Source organism: Phalacrocorax aristotelis, chromosome 7, assembly GCF_949628215.1.
Source record: "Phalacrocorax aristotelis chromosome 7, bGulAri2.1, whole genome shotgun sequence".
NCBI classification, from domain to species: Eukaryota; Metazoa; Chordata; class Aves; order Suliformes; family Phalacrocoracidae; genus Phalacrocorax; species Phalacrocorax aristotelis.
Window position 1 is genome coordinate 31,427,473 of NC_134282.1, and position 18,316 is coordinate 31,445,788.

General features: G+C 43.2%; 2 protein-coding genes, 2 non-coding genes and 1 pseudogene across 4 annotated transcripts; 3 read left to right on the plus strand and 2 right to left on the minus strand.

Moving 5' to 3' along the window:
* Positions 1-30: 30 nt before the first annotated feature.
* Positions 31-964, minus strand: LOC142060088 (olfactory receptor 6B1-like; annotated as a pseudogene).
* Positions 965-6,084: 5,120 nt separating this feature from the next.
* On the plus strand, positions 6,085-7,049 carry LOC142060087 (olfactory receptor 5AP2-like). The gene is given in 7 exon segments (XM_075099703.1): positions 6,085-6,271; positions 6,274-6,306; positions 6,309-6,488; positions 6,491-6,602; positions 6,604-6,689; positions 6,692-7,023; positions 7,026-7,049. Coding segments are annotated over 7 exon segments (954 nt in total).
* A 4,936-nt stretch (positions 7,050-11,985) lies between these two features.
* On the plus strand, positions 11,986-13,378 carry LOC142060086 (olfactory receptor 10A7-like). Its single transcript, XM_075099702.1, has one exon. The coding sequence runs from the start codon at positions 12,179-12,181 to the stop codon at positions 13,064-13,066; it is 888 nt and encodes a 295-aa protein (XP_074955803.1). The 5' UTR covers positions 11,986-12,178; the 3' UTR covers positions 13,067-13,378.
* Positions 13,379-17,221: 3,843 nt separating this feature from the next.
* Positions 17,222-17,295, plus strand: TRNAI-AAU (transfer RNA isoleucine (anticodon AAU)). Its single transcript has one exon. It is a non-coding gene; the product is annotated as a tRNA-Ile (tRNA).
* Positions 17,296-17,450: 155 nt separating this feature from the next.
* Positions 17,451-17,522, minus strand: TRNAM-CAU (transfer RNA methionine (anticodon CAU)). Its single transcript has one exon. It is a non-coding gene; the product is annotated as a tRNA-Met (tRNA).
* Between the last annotated feature and the right edge of the window lie 794 nt (positions 17,523-18,316).

Here is an 18,316-nt window from a genome sequence, read left to right on the forward strand (position 1 = left end):
AAAAATCCCCACAAAGCATAGCTCTTGGTGTCATTTATATAAACCCATAAATGCCTGGACTTCTTTCCCCAGGGCTCCTCCAACTTCTTTGTTTCTTAAGGTGTAGATAAGTGGATTGACCATGGGTGTTACCACAGTGTAGAAGACAGACCACAACTTGTTAAAAGCTGTGAGGTTGTAAGTTTTTGGTAACATGTAGACCAGGATGAGAGTTGACTAGAAAATAGTGACCACAATGAGGTGAGAGGAGCGCGTAGAAAATGCCTTTTGCCTCCCTGTAGCTGAAGGGATTCTCAGGATGGTGATCAAAATATAGGATGTTACAGTGAAAAGAAAGGGCAGCATAGTACATGTAGCAGACATCAAACACGTTACAACTTCTATCAGAAATGTGTCACTGCAGGAGCATTTTATCACAAAGGTGAACTCATAGAAGAAATGGTCAATCTCACTGGCATCACAGTGACATCAACACTATGATAACAAAGCTGATCATAAAAGCACTTACCCAGGCCCCTTTAGCTAGTGCTGTTCAAAGCTTATGATTCATAAGGCTGACATAATGTAAAAGTTTGCATACTGCTACACATCGGTCATAAGACATCACTGCCAGGAGGTGACACTCTACCCCAACTAGAAAAGCAAATACAAAAAACCATGTCATGCAGCTGCTGTAGGAAATATTTCTGTCACCTGTCAGAAAGCTGGCCAGTAGCTTGGGCAGGATGGTGGAGCTGTAACATGTCTCCAAGCAGCACAAGTTACTGAGGAAGAAGTACATTGGAGTGTGGAGGTGTTAATTAGCCACCACCAACACGAGGTTGAGAATGTTCCCCTTCATTGTCACCGTGTAGATAACCAGGAAGAGCAGAAAGAAAGGAACCTGAAGGTCAGGTAAATCTCCAAATCCCAGGAGGATGAAATCTGTAATGTAGGTTTGATTTTGCTTTTCTGTAGCTGACATCACACTGAATCTTGGGGAAAGCAAATACTAAGATGTAATACAAAAATTAAAAACCTGTTTTCCATGCATGGCTGTAAAGATACACAATTCAACTTAATTCTTGGATCCAATCTCTATATGCTGATAACTTATTTAAAATTCCAACTTTAAAAGCAATTCAGCAATACTTTCTATGAAAAAAACAAATTGTCTTATCTCAGTTTCAATCACTGTTGGTATGCCTCAGGGTCAAGACAATACATGCCATTTTTGGCTCAGTGTCCTGGCTTGTTTCCCTGTCTTGTAGAGGCATACCCTAATTCTTGATTTTTGTGCTCTGGATATATTTTATCTGCTCCTTTGCAGATCATTCAGTTACGCCAACATGGGGAAATGTGTTCAAAACTATCTACACCTAAACTATGGCATTAGCTTGCAGTGGCATCAGACCTGTTTCTGCAACCAGACAGTCTTCACACAAGTTTTCTTATATTCTGCATCTTGGGTGGCCCAGTGGATTTATGAAGCAGGGAAATTTTAGGCATGGGGAGGACTGTCTATGCAGTTTGTGCAGTTTGTTTAGTGTCTCATCACTTAAAAAGTATTGGGATATTTGGAAAAAGCTGAGACTGGCATAATAAAATCATTATGAGCCTTAGAGTTCAGCAAATGGGCAATTATTTTCACTGATGGAAAAACACAGAAAGTCAGAAATTAATCTTCTCATCAGTTCATCATTCACTTTCTTCCCAAGTCTGCACACTTTCCTTTGTCAGGCTTACCAGGTAGCCAGTTATGGACTGACTCTTTCAGACCTGCCCACATTACATTGTGGGATGCAGCACAGATACTGCAGGCTGTCTTCTCTTTTCATCATATTTGTATGAAAACCAGTAGCTTGATCTTCCAAAGTGTTTGCTTTGTCTTTACTAAATCTCCATACGTACTGGAGCCAAGATTAACTCTGAAGTCCCTTGTGGCCCATTATATGCTCTTGAGTATGAACACAAAATCTCCTTTGATAGCCTTACTAATGGAAATTTTAAATAATCTATTGATTGGGTAGAATCTTCCCAATAACATTCTTGATTAAAGTTTACAATATGTTAATACTGCACTGAAAATTACTAATAAATGTTGCTTTCTCCATCCCCCACACATATTATTTCCAATTGTATTCCATTTTCCAAAGGCATCTAGATACCTAATGAATGTACTGTGAGCTGGGTATCTGTTATACCAAATAAGACAGGACTGTACTGCAACCCACTTGAATGGTGTCTTTACAACATGCCTTCGATGCAGGCACTCATGTATAGCATGAGGGCATGTAGTAGCATTTCAGAGAAAAACCTCTGCTGGGCCAAACCACAACCGGTGCTTTCCACAGTTGGATTTCTGATCTGAAGCAGATGATGAGAACAACTACTGTGCCAATATTGCCTGAGGTCCCTCACAGGAGAACCTGAAGCAAAGCTCCAGAAAAAAGAAGAGAAACATGGAAATAGGTGTGCTGTGAGGATTATAATGCTTCTGAAGCATTGTAATTCATAAAGTCTTCATTTTGTTCCGTATTCCTTAATTTACGAGAGCACCAGATATAAGCCTTCCATGTACCCAAATGTAGGTACTCACCCAAGATATACAAGATCTCCTCCTGGTGGCCTACCTTTTTTTCCCCAGCAGCAGATAATACATTTTACATTTAATACAACGTGCACAAAACAGTACTGCAGATAGGGACAGTCCCTGGCTGAGTCCCTCTCAGCACTCATGAATCTTGCCTGACTTTCCACCCCATGGCAGAACTCATTAAGACAGATGGAAGAGAACCTATGACAAATCATGCCATAGCCTAGGTACTAGGGTACCATCTGGTAGTAAGGGAGCTAGGAGTAATGACTCTTCAAGCTACATGGCAGCTAGAAATCAATTATTTTACTTAGTGAGCAAGTGCTGTAATCATTCTTAGGTTTAAAAAAGGAAGACAGAAATCTCTTAGAAGCCGGAGTCATCTCACCTAAATCTAACTTCTTGAACATTTGACTATTTTAACTAGATATCTGGGTGTCTAGAATCAACTAGATACTCAGTGTAGCTCTCTCAGTGGAGAGAGACAGACACTTCTGAGAGTTTCCATAGCCTCTTCAGGTGACAATTTTGATACTGGAAGACTCACATTGCCCATTTTCTCTTCACTTTACAGACAGAGTCTGTAAATAACTGTCTGAGGCTAGGTACAATTTAATAGTGTGTGAATTAATTACATGAACTGAGATCTATGTATTGGTGTGTCTTGTCCTCCAAACTAAAGCCTCTAGATGACACTTACACATAGAGACCATGGCAATCATGTAGCTGAGACTATCTGGTTGAACTCAGCCTTTTATTTCTATCACAGAACTGACAGAGCAGCTACTTGGTGGGAAACTAAGGGCATCCCATCTGAAAATCAACACACAGATTCTGTATTTTTGAGACAGATTTATTCCATCTCATGTTAGCTATCAAAATGGATGACATTCAGTCTTTGCAGTTCACATAGGACCAGCTCTGTACCTGCACAGGTCAAAGTCACTGTGATAGAAATTGATACTGCAGATTGTTTTGACTACACTCCCATCTAGTGGTGTTTGCACAATGCAACTTCCCCTTCTACTTTTTTGGGACTTCACTATTCATGTGGTCTTTGAATTTCCCCATGTTCTTGTGATTTTTTTTCTTTTTTGAGGCTCACCAAGCTGATGCAAAGTTGTGCTTTGCCAAGAGCTACTTATTCATCAAGCTGTTTCTGTCTGGCCTTGGACACTAAGCAGTTTGAATCTTGACTAACAAATTACAGTCTACCTGGCCTTCTTAGATGCAACCTAGGATGCCGAGATTAAAAAACAGGACCTAGCACACCACTGTCATTTGTGATACCACAGCTAGGAACACAGTCACCCTGCAGAAAAAAGATCAGGCAGCATCTCCAGAGAATGACTGAAATAGTTGGCACTCTGATAGCTGCCTGGTCTTGAATCCAGGCCCTAGACAGTTTTCGACTTCAACACATCTGTAGAACCCAGTGTTGACTTTACAGCAATGATGATCATCATAGTAATCTTTCACTCAGTTGTCATCCTATTTAACAATATAATTCCATCCAGGCCCAAAACTAATCAAAATGTAGGCTAAGAAAAATGCTAATTCTGATCAGAGTGTGCAGGAAAAGAATGGCTATTTACATGCAGAGACGTTGATGACAACAGCCTCTCCAAGGCTTTTGTTTGCTGGATTATCATGTAGGGGTTTCACTAGTCTCAGCTCTGAAAAGGTTTTTAAAGAGTGAGGTGAAGGGAGGAACACTCTTTACGTGACAGAATGGAAGAGTTTGTATATTCAGTTGGCTAAAAAAAAAAAAAAAAAAAAAGGAAAATATGGAAATTATTGCAGGGGGGTGGCAAACAAGGAGCTCTAATTCTTTTTTTTTTAAATGAGAAAATCAAGCCTTTAAAGAAAATAAAGATGGATACAAAACCTTGAAAAGTGAAAGAATTTTTAACTGGACTGTGGTTTCAGGTAAGAAAGAGCATTGGTATGAAAGGTTTGTTGATTGACAGAAAAACAAGACACACTTCCAGCATTTTCAATTGTCAGATGTTGGCAAATTAGCTAAAAATTGGGATTTTGAATGAATAAGTGTTTAAAGGAAAATTTACAACTAGATCTGTGGAAATAAATGTCTTGCAAAGTTATACTATCATAAGTAGTCCAAATGTAAGTTATTGGATGGGTGTCCTTATATGGCCTTCACTGCTATAGCATCTGGTCACCTCCCTGTAGTGTCTAAATGTGGTGAGCAACATCGAAAAAGTGGTGCAGTCTGCATGGCAGAAGTGGACTTCTGTGCTGGTATCTGAACTCCTGCTGTTGTCAATGAAAACAAATGGATAATTTCCTTAGATGATTTAGCTCATAAAAAGTAGATATATAAAACATATTAGACCGGTTACAGTCCAAAGTGCTTACTTGTCTCCTTAAACTATAAAACGAGTCTGAGATGAATGCCTTAGATGCAGATGTTCCAAGTTAGGTGGCATTAAACCTGCTGAAGATAGCTCAAACAGGTGTTGCTAAATTGGGGTGCTAGATCTGGGAAGGCAGTGGGATGGGGAAAAAAAAAACCACAACACCAAATTTGTATTTGTAATGGAGGATATGTTCAGGGAACCCTGGGGCTGAAGACTGTCCCTCCCAGGCTGTGAAGGGTCACAGATGGAATTTGTGTTGCCAGGTGTATGGGCTTGAAAAATGTATGCCTTGCCTATACCTCTCCCTACTCCAGGCACATCTGGATAAAAACAGAGCTGACAAGAAGAGTCTATACAGGAAAACATAGATTTTCTGTTCAATTCCTTTGCCGGTATAGCCTTAACAACTGTATTGTGCCTAGTTTTCGTCACTGAATATTTTTTCTTTAGTATTTTTACACTAAACAAATCCAGAAAAGATCAAACAAAGCCTCAAAATCAGCCAAATGGGATTTGTAAGGAAATCTAGATAATTAGGTGATTCAGTACACATGAGAGGAAAATAAAAAAGAACACTATAACAAGCAGTATGATTTATCTAAACTGTATTTTTCTGATTAAGGGTCTGGCAACTAAACTCTCTTTGAGTTCTCAGTGACAAGAAATAGGTACTTTCACAAGATGATTCATCCTGTTAAATCTAGAATTCTTCACTCTACCCATTGACAAGACTGAAGGGTGAGACAACCAGAAGGTGCTTGGGTTTTTTTTGGCAGAGCGAACATATGCTGAGGATGGTACAGATGTTCTTCACACTTATTTTCATTGGTGGAAGTTGGATTCTTTTTCCGCCTCCTTGAAATAAGAAAAATAACTGCATTAAATGTTATGCTACATACTTATATATAGTGAATATATAATATGCATCAATACATATTATCAATGGAAATATGCCTATGTTACTACTGGAGCAATCAGACCAAATACTTCTTTTTCACAATGGAAAGGAATATGAGAAAACCTGTGATGGCATCTAATGACAGAAGTTGATTTTGAATTTGCTTGCACAGACTGGAAACATGGTAGAAAGCACTCTTGTGCCAGAGAAGAATCACTAGAACAAAAGTTATGACAAAGCAAGAGTGGAAAAACAAAACAGTTGTTACAGAGTTCATCCTTCTCAGATCTGGGAATGGCCCTGAACTGGATTATCTTCTCTTCCTTATGTTTCTGTCAGTCTACATTGTGACCATAACTGATAACATTTTTATAGCTGTGCTGATGGTGGCTAATAGGCACCTTTGCACCCCAATGTACTGGGCAATTCGGCCTTCTTGGAAATCTGCTACAGCTCAATATCTTGCTGAGGATGTTGCTTAGGTATCTGGGTGGAGACAGAAGTATTTCAGTCAATGGATGTTTTACACAATACTACTTCTTTGGTTGCTTGGCAGCTGCAGAGTGCTATATCCTCACAGTGATGTCCTATGATAGGTACCTAGCAGTGTGCAAACCCCTGCACTATCCATCCTCTATAACAAGCTCTGTATCCAGCTCAGTGCTGCATCTAGGATAAGACGCTTTCTATCTAATTCTATACTAACATTCCTGATCTCAAATTTAGATTTCTGCGGGTCTAATGAAATCTTTCTGTGACTCATTCCCAATGATAAAGCTCTCCTGTAGTGAGACTCATGTGGTGGAACTTGTCACTTCTTGTTGCAGGTGCATGCCTAACTGCCTCCATTTCTGTTGATGTTCACATCCTACCTATACATCATTATCACAGTCATGAGAATTCCTTCTATCAGGGGAAGGAAGAAGGCCTTTGCCACTTGCTCCTCACGTCTTATCATGGTGATTCTTTTTTACCAGTCAATATTAACTGTTTACGTACTTCCTCATCATGATACCCAAATACCTCCAAACAAAGTCGTCTCTGTTTTTTATACCATTCTCACTCCCTTGGTCAATCCTCTCATTTACAGTCTAAGAAACACAGAAGTAAAGGAAGCTCTGCAAAAACAGGCAAATAAATGGCTGGCTTTCAGAAGGCTGCTTTCTGTTAAAAAAATGAGGGTAATAATCCTTAATGAGTTACAGGTTCAGACAATGACATAGCATGTGAATATAGCTAATTTGAATACATAGCAGTAAATAAGCAGATAAACAAAATAGGTAAATAATCTTGCTATCAGTTGGGGGGGTGATATGGAGAAAGAACATTGCTATGTAGTGAACACTGTAAAGTAAGCAAAATAAATCCATGAATGTCATTGTATATGTATTACTGCACGTGATTTCTTCTTGCCGGTCTGCTTGCTTTCTTTTTACTTACTACAGCCGAAATTCAGTTCAGAATAAGTTGAAACTCAACTTATAGTGGTGTCATGGTTCAGCCCCAGTTGGCAACTAAACACTACGCAGCCACTCGCTCACTTCCCACTCCGTCAAGGATGCAGGGAGCCTCTGGGCCAGTCACAATGGGGTGCTTTTGCCACTCATTCCTGGTTAGGCTCACTTCGGCCTCCAATACAGTTAGCTCTTGGGATCCCCCTGTCACTCCAGCAATGCTGATGGGTTCTGCCCCTATACAGTTTGATGGCATTAAGGTGCACCGTGCTCCAGTGTCCACTAAAGCTTTATACTCCTGTGGGTGGGATGCGCCAGGCCATCAGATCCACACAGTCCAACAAACCTGGTTATCCCTTTCCTCCACCTGGCTGGAGGCAGGGCCCCTCTAGTCCTGATCATAGTATTCATCAGTCACTTCTTGTAAATACGAATCACAAGTGTCTCTATTAGGATCAGAAATAAAATCTACGCTTCTACTCCTCTGTCTGGGGACTTGCTCACTGGAAATTGGAGCAGCAGCTTTCCTGGAAGAACCTCCCTGAGTGATTGTTCTTCCTTGCAGCTCATGCACCTGTGCCTCTAGGGTTGAGGCAGGTTTTCCATCCCACTTCCTCATATCCTCTCCATGTTCATGCAGGTAAAACCATAGGGTGCCTCATCATGTGTATCCTCTCTCCTTTGAGCAAAGGGACACTTACACCTAATGGCTGAGATACTGGTCCGTACTGGTGCGGAGTAGGACATATCCTCTTTGAGCTGCTGAACCTTCCGGGACAGTTTCTCCACAGCCGAGACTAGGGAGGAAGAAAGATTCGCTTCATAATCCCAGAGTTTATCAATCACCTCCACCACCATTGGTGCCTCGTCATCTTTCCAGGACATTACTGCCAATGAGTTTGCATGCGAAGACGGTGCACTCCATACAAATTTCCGCCACATGGGTCATGTGCACTCGGCTTCATCTGGATCTTTGGATGACCATTGATCGTCCAGGTCACCATAAATCACCTCAAGCACAGCCAATTCCCTTAGATACTGGATGCCTTTCTCCATAGTTGTCCATTTTCCTGGGCGATATGTAACATCTTCTTTAAAGGGATACCTTTCCTTCACTCAGGACAGGAGTCGCCTCCAGAGGCTGAGGGCTTGTGTTTTTTTATCAATTACTTTGTCAACACCCCCTTCCCCTTCCCCAGAAAGGGATCCCAGTTGTTTGGCTTCTTTTCCCTCTAGTTCCAGGCTACTGGCCCCATTATCCCAGCATCGGAGCAGCCAGGTGGCAATGTGCTCACCTGAACGACGGCTGAAATCTTTTCGCATATCTCACAACTCACTCAAGGACAGGGTTTGGGTGGTCTCTATTTCATTTATGACTTCTTCCTCCTCTCCCCGTGATGGCCCTGCTTTTTCATCATCCCGTTCTAAACGAGTGGACGTCCGCTTCCAATATTTCGTCTTGTGTATGGGGGCAACTGATACTGGTACAGGTTGATTCTCTGAGCCAGCTCCAGTACTTGTCTTGGGGGTTTGAGTGGCTGCAGTGCCTGTCCTCAGGGCTGGAGTGACTACAGTGCCAGCCACTTTGCCTTTCAATCCAGAGACCTTCTCTTCCCCTTGGGAGCACTGAATACTGTTGAGCAGGGCTCGGTATGCATGGGCCAGGCCCCAGCATGTTGCAGTTATCTGTGTCTCTCTGGAGTTCCCAGCGTAACAACATACTTTCTCCCAATATTCTACTAGTTTTTCAGGATTCTGCACTTGTTCGGGGGTGAAACTCCAAAACACTGGGGGTGCCCACTGCCCTAGGTATTTGCCCGTGCTATCCCACATGCCCTGCCACTTGTAACTATCAAGCCTTGGGGCAGATTTCTGGGTGATATTCTTAAGTTGCTTAGTCAAAACCAAAACAACATGCCCAAAAACTAACAATAAGTGCACCTTAACCACCCAAGGATGTTCAAGATACAAAAAGGTTGTTGTAATAGAGGCGGAGACATCATAGAACAAAGTTGCAAAGGTACTATTCTGTATTTCCTCCATATAAAATCTCTCCAAGGAGGAGGTATAATTGCTAATTGCCTCAACGAGGTGGTATCTAAAGCACAGTAATGGTTTCAGCAAAAACCCCAAATACCAGATAAAGCTGAAAACAAGTGTTTGCATAACAAATCTTGTAGGCAAAACGTTACTAATCACAGCAGAACACAGCAGACTAAACAAACCAACACCAATCTTTAACACTAACTGCAAAAAGGACAACATGGTGCTGTGACCAGCAGCTGTTGTTATCTCCAACACTTGAACCCCACGCTGGGCTCCAAAAAGACTGTTGTGGTTTAGCGGCAGCTCAGCCCCACACAGCCGCTCGCTCACTCCCCCACCGGTAGATGGGGGAAAGAATCAGAAGGGTAACGCTCGTGGGTTGGGATAAGAACAGTTTAATAATTAAAATTAAAAGAAACCACAACAGAAATGCAATGTAAAGGAGAACAACGAGAGGCGCAAAGCCCCGGGGGACGGGGAGGGGAATGAACCACCGAAACAAATCATACGTGATGCAGCCGCTCACCGCCCGCCGACCCGCCGCTGCGCCTCCCCGAGCCACAACTGCCCCCCCTTAATATACTGGTCATGGTGTCACATGGTACGGATTGAACATGCCATTGGCCAGTCGGGGTCAGCCGCCCCCACAATGGCCCTGCCCCTCCCAGCCCCCCCCCCCGCCACGCGGCAGAGCGCGGGAAGCTGGAAAGGTACCCGACCCCCCCACAGTGAGGAGAACTAACCCCTTCTCAGCCAAAACCAGCACAAATGCTTATCAGTATAGATGGCTCAAGAAAAAGAAGTAATTTAATGTTTCTAAAGGGTAGAAGAGAATGCATCTGAGAACGCTAGATATCTGCAATGTACACAGTGATGTCTGAGCTATGTTAAGACTTTCATGGAGATGTAAGAGATTCAGGTACTCCTACCAACCAGCTTATTTTAGATTACTTCTGAAGAATGAACAAAAATAACATACGACTGTTGTTGTTTCTAGTCATAGATTGTGAGGGAAATGTAAATGGGTAACTCAGCTGCTGATGTTTGCCATATGACTGTTTGCAGAAACAACACAAAAGATTTCTTGCTCATTCCGGAAACTATTTCACTTGTGAAAATATGGTGTTTTTTTTAAAAAAAACAAAACCCCTTCCTGCTCTGAAATGGGTCTTCTTTTAAAGAAAGAAAGTAGTTGCACAGTTTGAGAAAGGGAGGTGCTACCCACAAAAGAGGACAAACAAGTTACATACTACTTCAGTAAACTGAACCCACCCAAACGCATGGATGCAGCAGAAGGTGCTGAGGGAAGTAGCTGATGCTATTGGAAAACTGGTGTTTGTCATCTTTCACAAACTGGGTAGCTTCCCAGTGACAGAGAAAAAGCAAATGTGCCTGTCTTCAATAAGGCCAAGTAGAAAGATTTGAGGAATGTCAGCCTCACCTCAGCCTTGAGGAAGAATAGGGAGCAAATCCTTCTGGAAGCCATGTCCAGGCACATGAAGGGCAGGAAAGGATGTGAAACAGCACAGATTTACTGAAAACACATCATGCTTGACCAACCTACCACCTTCCGTGATGACATGACTGGCACAGAGTGGGTGAAGGCAGAGCAGTGGATGTCATTTAATGACTTCAGCAATTCTTGACATAGTTGCCTTGTAGCCAGGCTGGGAAGCTCTAAACTGGATGTAAAAACAGGCTGGTCTGGACCATTGAGGCTTTAACAGGTAGTGGTCAACAATCTAAGTCTACCTGGTAGCTGGCTATAAGAGACATTCTTCATGGGCTGATACTGGGACTAATGCTGTTTCATATATTAATCAGTTGACTGGGAAGATGTGATAGAGAACATCCTCAAGAAGTTTCCAGATGACAGAAATTTGGGGACAAGGGAAAAGGACCGTACACAGGAACTTAATGAAATTCAATACAAATGCCAAGTCCTGGCCATGGCACAAAAGATGCAGAGGTATAGATTGGGACTGTCCATATGAGGAACAGCTCTTCAGGAAAGGATATGTAAACTCAGAAGTGGATTCAGATGTTTACCTTGGATATGGTTATCTTCATCACAAATATCTAAATATGGACAGGTAGGTTGCAGATGGTCTACGAGAGGAAAGTTTCTTACGATACTGAGTTCATGAACAATTGTCCAATGGCACTAAATAAAGAATGATAGTTTTTAAAAAACCACAAAATTATCAGGTCATTATTTTATATTTTAGCAGTGACAAGACCAAATAGTAAAACATATGTCCTGGCCATCCTTCAAGCTTCAAATGTATGGCTGTACCATCAAAAGTTTTATTCTTTATTTATTTGAAATTTGTGTATACATACATGCATGTGTGAAAAGAGGGGAAACAATTTTTTTTCTAAAAATAGAGCAGGGAATGTAATTAGATTTCAGTTCTGTAGGAAATTAATTTATATTTTGCACACAGAAAATAAAATAGGTGAATGATGAAAATAAAATGATGAAAACATATTTCAGACAATACCAGCTGAACTGAAATATGAAGTAGACATGGCAACATTTTAGCTTAATTAAAAATGAAAACAGACAAACTATAAGGAAAATCCTAGCTCTTCTGCACTGAAGCGCATTGTTTTTTCTTATTACCTCATTTATCATGTGTTGCTTTTTTTTTTTAGTGTGCTTCTCAAAATGTTATTTGCCCAGCTATACTTGATTGCCCCACTTACTATATAATGGAACCAGTTTCAGAGCAGCTCACTATTTTTTTCTTCATCCCTATAAAGACTTTTCTTCTTGTATCTTCCTTGTTGGCTTATACAGGCTGTGTTTTTTCTTTTTCACATGGAAGCTGTTGAAGCACCAGGGCTCAGATATCAGACCTACTTCATCTTGCAGGGCTTCTCCCACCTTGCTGCTCTTCAGGTCTTCCTCTTTGAGGGAATTCTTCTGATGTTTCTAATCATGATGACAGGGAACTTTCTCATCATCACAGTTGCAACCACTGACCTTCCCTTGCACACCCCTGTGCACTATTTTCTAAAAAAACTGGCTTTAACTGAAATTTGCTTAATACTAAATGTAGTGCCCAGGTTGCTTGTGGATTTGTTTTTGGAGAGAAAGGTCATCTCCTTTTCTGCCTGTGCGCTACAACTTTACTTTGTCACACTCTTCATCACTTCCAAGTGTTTCCTCTTGGGTGGCATGGCATATGACCGATACGTGGCTATATGCCATCCCTTGTACTTAGCCATAACAATGAACAAGAGAGTATGTTTTCATATGGTCACAGCATGGTGCATTGCTGGTACCCCACTTTCTGTAGGACTCACTGGTTGGCTATTTAGCTACCCCTTTTGTTGTTCAAAGGAGATTGAACATTTCTTTTGCGATATCACTCCCATTCTAGATCTGGTCTGTTCAGACACACGCTTATTCAAACTTCTTGTGTTCATTGCTACTGTTGTACTTGTTTTGATCCCATTTATCTTAATAGCAGCCTCTTATATCTGGATAATCCATACTATCCTCCAAATGCCATCTGCCGAAGAAAGATGCAAAGCTTTTTTCACCTGCATTGCTCACCTGGTGGTGGTGACACTGTTCTACTGCACAGCTGGCATGATACATTTAAAGCCAAAGTCCAGTCTCTTGGCAAACAGCAGGAAACTAATGCCTCTTTTATACACCGTAGTAACTCCTATGCTGAATCCAATCATCTACACCTTATGAAACAAAGAAGTAAAGCATGGTCTGAGAAGGACATCTGGGAGAAGACAATTCTTCAGTAAGGTGCCTCTGCCTAGGTAGTCGCACTGATTTTCTGAAAATTGTTCACACTAGAAAGGTTAAAAATAACAGAATTAATGTATTCCTCAAAGTCTGTAACGGGTTTGGACATTTTAGCTTTTATTGGAAAAATACTGAAAAATGTACATAATCTATATAATGAATAAATTAATATATTTAATGTAACGGTCCAAAATATTAGAGAGACTACAGGAACAAGCCATAAACTACATTAACTACAAAATGTTTAAGTCTTTTTCCCTTCTTCTACACAATGGTTAGCTTCCAAGCATGTCTAATATAAGGATGCAAGGACACATGACTCCAGCATACATAAACCTAACTTACAGCAAAATTCCAGCAAAATTAGAAGAAAAATGTTGTGCCTATTTTCTGGAAAAATATGCCAACAGATTGCTGGCATATTGGTATAGTTTATCCCATGGTAATCAGATCCTCCCACCAGAAAGTAACAAATAAGGAGAAAGATTCAGTTGACTGGATATAGGAATGGGATTGAGTTCAAGATTATGACATTCAACTGTAGGTTGAATTACATAAATCAACACCTACAGGCCCATCAAAGTCAATCACAATCTAGTCAATACACTCAGCAGCATTTGAGGAGCGAACAACTGAGAGGAGCTTGCTTTGGCTGCTTGAACACAGATAACTAGCACTGCTGGAAATGTCCTACATCATCTTATTTTTGTTCCAGTGCAAAAATGTTTGAGTTTCCCATAAGTCTATGTTGTATCTGCCAACCCGAATGTAACAATTAACCCAGGGGACTGCAGGCAGCCAAGGATGTTTCAAGACACACCTGTATTGCAGCTTAGTCAAAGGATGTGCACAGTAGTGTACCCAAAAGACCTCCAGCCATACCAGAAGAGAGTCAGGCAACAGATTCCAGGGTCCATGGCCCTGCATCCATTATTCTTCTGGACAGATGAGCATGATACACATCTGGCTGTGTGTGTGGGTGGTTAGATATTCTACTGCATGATGTCACAGAAACACCGAATGATAGAGGTTGGAAGAGGTCATCTTGTCCACCCCCCCCACTCAAGCAGGACCACCTAAAGTCAATTGCCCAGGATCATGTCCAGATGATTTCCAAATATCTCCAAGGTGACCCAAAGCCTGTCAGAAGTCAGTATCGCTATTTGCAACTCTTTGCAAACCAGTACGAGGAAGAATTACTCCAGAACAGCTCAAAAACATATCTGTGAGGTGTAACTCCAGACCCACTCATACAGTATGGGAACATGGGTATGAAAGAAGACAGTATTTCAGGATGCAACAGTGGAGTGATAAAACACTAGGCACCTCCAGGAAGACTTGCTTTAAAAAGGACTCCTTGAGAACAAGGATTTCCCTGGGCTTTTAGGCTGTGCCATGGGAAGGCACTGCAAGAGGGTGAAGAACTGCTGTCTGGTGGACACTTGGACACTGGAAAGGAGTATATACCTGTTTTTTGCATCCTTGTCTCTGTGTTGACTGAGCTCTTCCTAATAAGCCTGACCTCAACAGTGTGAGGGAAAGGAGGGGGTGTGCTAGGAAAAGCCCAACACTGGACAAAAAAAGAAAGCTTAAGAGAACAGAAAACATCTTTTGAGGTGGCTACATAGGTAAGTAGGTGTCAGGATGTGCTGAGTGGCCAGAACATTGAGCAGGGACACGCAGGGAGAAGTTTTAGGTAAGGAATTGGCAGGGGCTTTTGGGGAGGCAATGGGGTGGAGAAGGGAGAATTTACAGGAAAAGCATGGAAATGTGGGAAAATTCCCACTTTTTAAATGAGAAATGCAGGCTCTCTCACTTCACCAAATGCTTTTCCATGTTGTGTGTCCATCTTCTGTCAGTCTTGAAAAGCAAAACTTGCAAATATTTGCTATATGGTGACTCAAATCTAAACTGGGTTTAGATTTGCAGAACTTGGATTTAGAGTTGCAGCCGCAACTCCAGCAAGTGGGAGAAGTGTGGAGGAATGGGGAAAGTGGGGAGTTTCCCATGGGGAAGAAGTAGGGCAAGCACTACAGCTCCAAGGGAAAGGTACAGGCAAGGGCTGCAGGAAGAGGCAGGTTCTCCCAGATGCCACAGGTGAGCAGACTATATGGACACAGCTTTTGAGACAGACCAACCCTAGAATGAGGGGGGGGACCCCTGGAGATTTCTGGTCCCATGTCATCCACAAAGCAGCATCAGCTGTTGGGGTCAGACCACATTATTTTGGGTTTCATACAGCTGGGTCTTGAAAACTTCCAAGGACAGAGGCGCACAGCCTCCCTGCATGACCTGATCCACTTGTTGACTGTCTTCAAGGTCAAAAAGTATGGCCTTATACACCATCTGCACCTTCTGCAGCAGCCCAGTTCTTGGACTCAGACATGGCTCAACATGACGGTTCCCTTTGCCTGAGCATGGCCCCAGTACACACCTTACTACCCCCATGGGGCAAGGTACAGGTTCTCACCACACAGGCAGCAAGTGCCCCATAAGCTAGGCTAGCTAGTACCTTGTGCTGGTTTTGGCTAGATTTGAGTTAATTTTCTTCACTGCAGCTGGTATAGTGTTTTGGATTTGGTATAGTGCTGATGGCACACTGATGTTTTAGTTGTTCTTAAGCAGGTACTAGGTGTCCCTTCCAATTCGCTCCTCTATCCTACCATGGGGGAGCAAGTGCGCAGCTGTGTGGGGCTTAGTTGCTGACTGGGGCTAAACCACAACATACCTCTATCAAGCCCTTGTTGGGTGCTTGGATGACCTCCTTGGGAGATCAAGGCAAAGCATGTGAGAGGTGTGTTGCTGTTGCTTGTCCCAGTGCCCAAGCAGGTGATTTAAGCAAGCAGGACCAGGAACAGAGATGTGGATTTGAAAAGAGCTGCTGACTTTGGTACCAGCACAAGGTCTGACTGGATACTACTAGTCAAGTCCATCAATCCAATCCAACAAGAAGCCTGAAGCAGAGATTGCTACAAGGCAGGGTTGATAGAGTTGGCAATTCTTGGGGACTGTCATCCCAGGACACAAGAAGAGGAAAGGAATTCGGCAAAAGACGTGTGTACCACTGATGTGGCATAACACCAACCCCCAGGAGGTCCATCCCACTTCCTTGTGCCCGTTGGAAATGGGCTGTGGGAGGGAAGAGGGAGGATGACAAACAGTCATTGCCAGAAGCCCACCACAAGGCCAAACCGGTTCTGTGCCAGGTAAGTACGTAGATGAGAGCCACAGCTTCTCCTCCAAAGTGAGGAGCCAAATTGTAGCACTGACAGGTGTCCTTTTGCACCTGAGTATTGCTGCCATAGAGCTGGTGTGAATACACAGATGCAGTTTGAGTTGGATACGAGGTGTGTGATATGCTGAGTAGCCCAGGTCCCAGGCTGTATGTTCTCTTTTGGCTTTGTTCTAAAAATATTTAAATCTCCCAACTGTCAGCAGTTTTGCAAACCAGGTCCCCAAGTTTGTGAGAAATGTGTACAAAATACATTCCCCACAGGATACTTCCCTGTTCTCCCAATATCTTATGCACAGGCAGTCATATTCAACAGGTGAATGTCAGCTCCTACCAGTCAGGCCAAAAAATAGACCACAGATGGGCATTTTCTCTGCTCAGCTTTTGTCTCCAGGAGAAGCTCAAAGCTGTAAGCAGCAGGTGGGACAGCCACACACCACAGTGCATTCATTTATAGTCACCCAGTACGGGGGGACAGCAGGGCTGTTAATGTCACCTCACAGGGGATGTACATGCTGCTGAGATGAGGGTACCACCACTGCTTGCCGAGTCCTGGGGGGCTTCCCCCATCGCAGCATCCCCCAGAGCTGGGGTGTGGGCATAGTCTGCCATGAGAGTATCCCCCAGGGCCACAGCGGGGAGGATAGATGAGGACACGTACATAGACATTAAAAGAACAAACAGCAGCGTGGCGCAGCGGAAGAGCAGTGGGCCCAAAAGAACGATTGATCAAAACCATCCTCTGCTAAATGATTTATCTTCTGCCCACCCCACATCTTTTCCCGAAGGAGGGGTCCCTCTGAAGACTCCTGCGCTGAGCCAGTAGAGGAGTTGAGCACGGCACAGGCGACCCAGAAACAGGTGGCCGGTTAGCTCAGTCGGTTAGAGCGTGGTGCTAATAACGCCAAGGTCGCGGGTTCGATCCCCGTACGGGCCATCACTTTTCTTTTTTTCTCTCTCTCCTTTCTTTCCCCCATATTCCCACCCGCCGATTTCTCGTCCAGCGGCAGGCGGTGATCGTGGGGGGCGTGCAGAGAAGCAGGAGCAAAAAGACCCAAACCAGGGGAGGAAAACAAAATATAAAACGCTTCCTAGCAGAGGATGGTTTCGATCCATCGACCTCTGGGTTATGGGCCCAGCACGCTTCCGCTGCGCCACTCTGCTCTCTAGCACAAACCTCCCGCGCTGCCTGCTTACAGGCTCTCCTCCCAGCTTACATTCGTTAGGTGCTTCTGTAGTTGTCCTGCCTGTACCACTCAGCCCTGAGAGATGGTCACCTGGGAAAGCTTCGCCCTCTAGTCTCCCCCCACGCTTTCCCTACTCCTTCTTTGCAGGTTTTTGTTCGTATTCAAGCGCAAACCTCACTGCATGCTACAGCCAACAGTGCCCATTTAAACAGTGAAGAATTGGCAAAAAACAGCTTTGCAGAGAAAGTCAGTTACCTGCTGAAGCACCCTAATAGCATCACAAATTGGATCAAGCAAAATACACAAAATACATCATCATCACCACCACTGTCACAGCTTGCTGCACTGGAGGGGAGACCAAGGTTGCTGTTCATCTGGGAGTTCAGTGCTTCTCAAGCAACCTGGCCTCTGGGGAGGTTTTCCTTCCCCCCGCCCTTTGTCTCCCTCTCCCTTTTTTTCCCCCAGCCCATAAATGTTTATCGTTAGAGCCAAAGTATTCCACCAGCTGTAGACAGTGCTAGTAGTTTTTTGTGCCTGTGAGCCTGTACCAGCACCCTTTGTGTAACACCTGTGAGTTGCTCTGTTAGGTGCTGTCAAATCCAGCAGCTCAACTTGGCCAAGGTTGCCAGAGCTCCATGTTCCCAGCACCAGCCAGCCGCAATGCTGAGCTCATATCCCCAGGAGGCACACACACCCAAGCTGGCAGATGGCTAGATAGGTGATAACACAGCCCCTTTCATATCCTTATCCCTCTATTTTCCCACATTTGTG

Bases quoted from the DNA above. Each gene is read 5' to 3' on its own strand.
- LOC142060086 (XM_075099702.1), top strand. From the start codon at position 12,179: ATGGAAGCTGTTGAAGCACCAGGGCTCAGATATCAGACCTACTTCATC.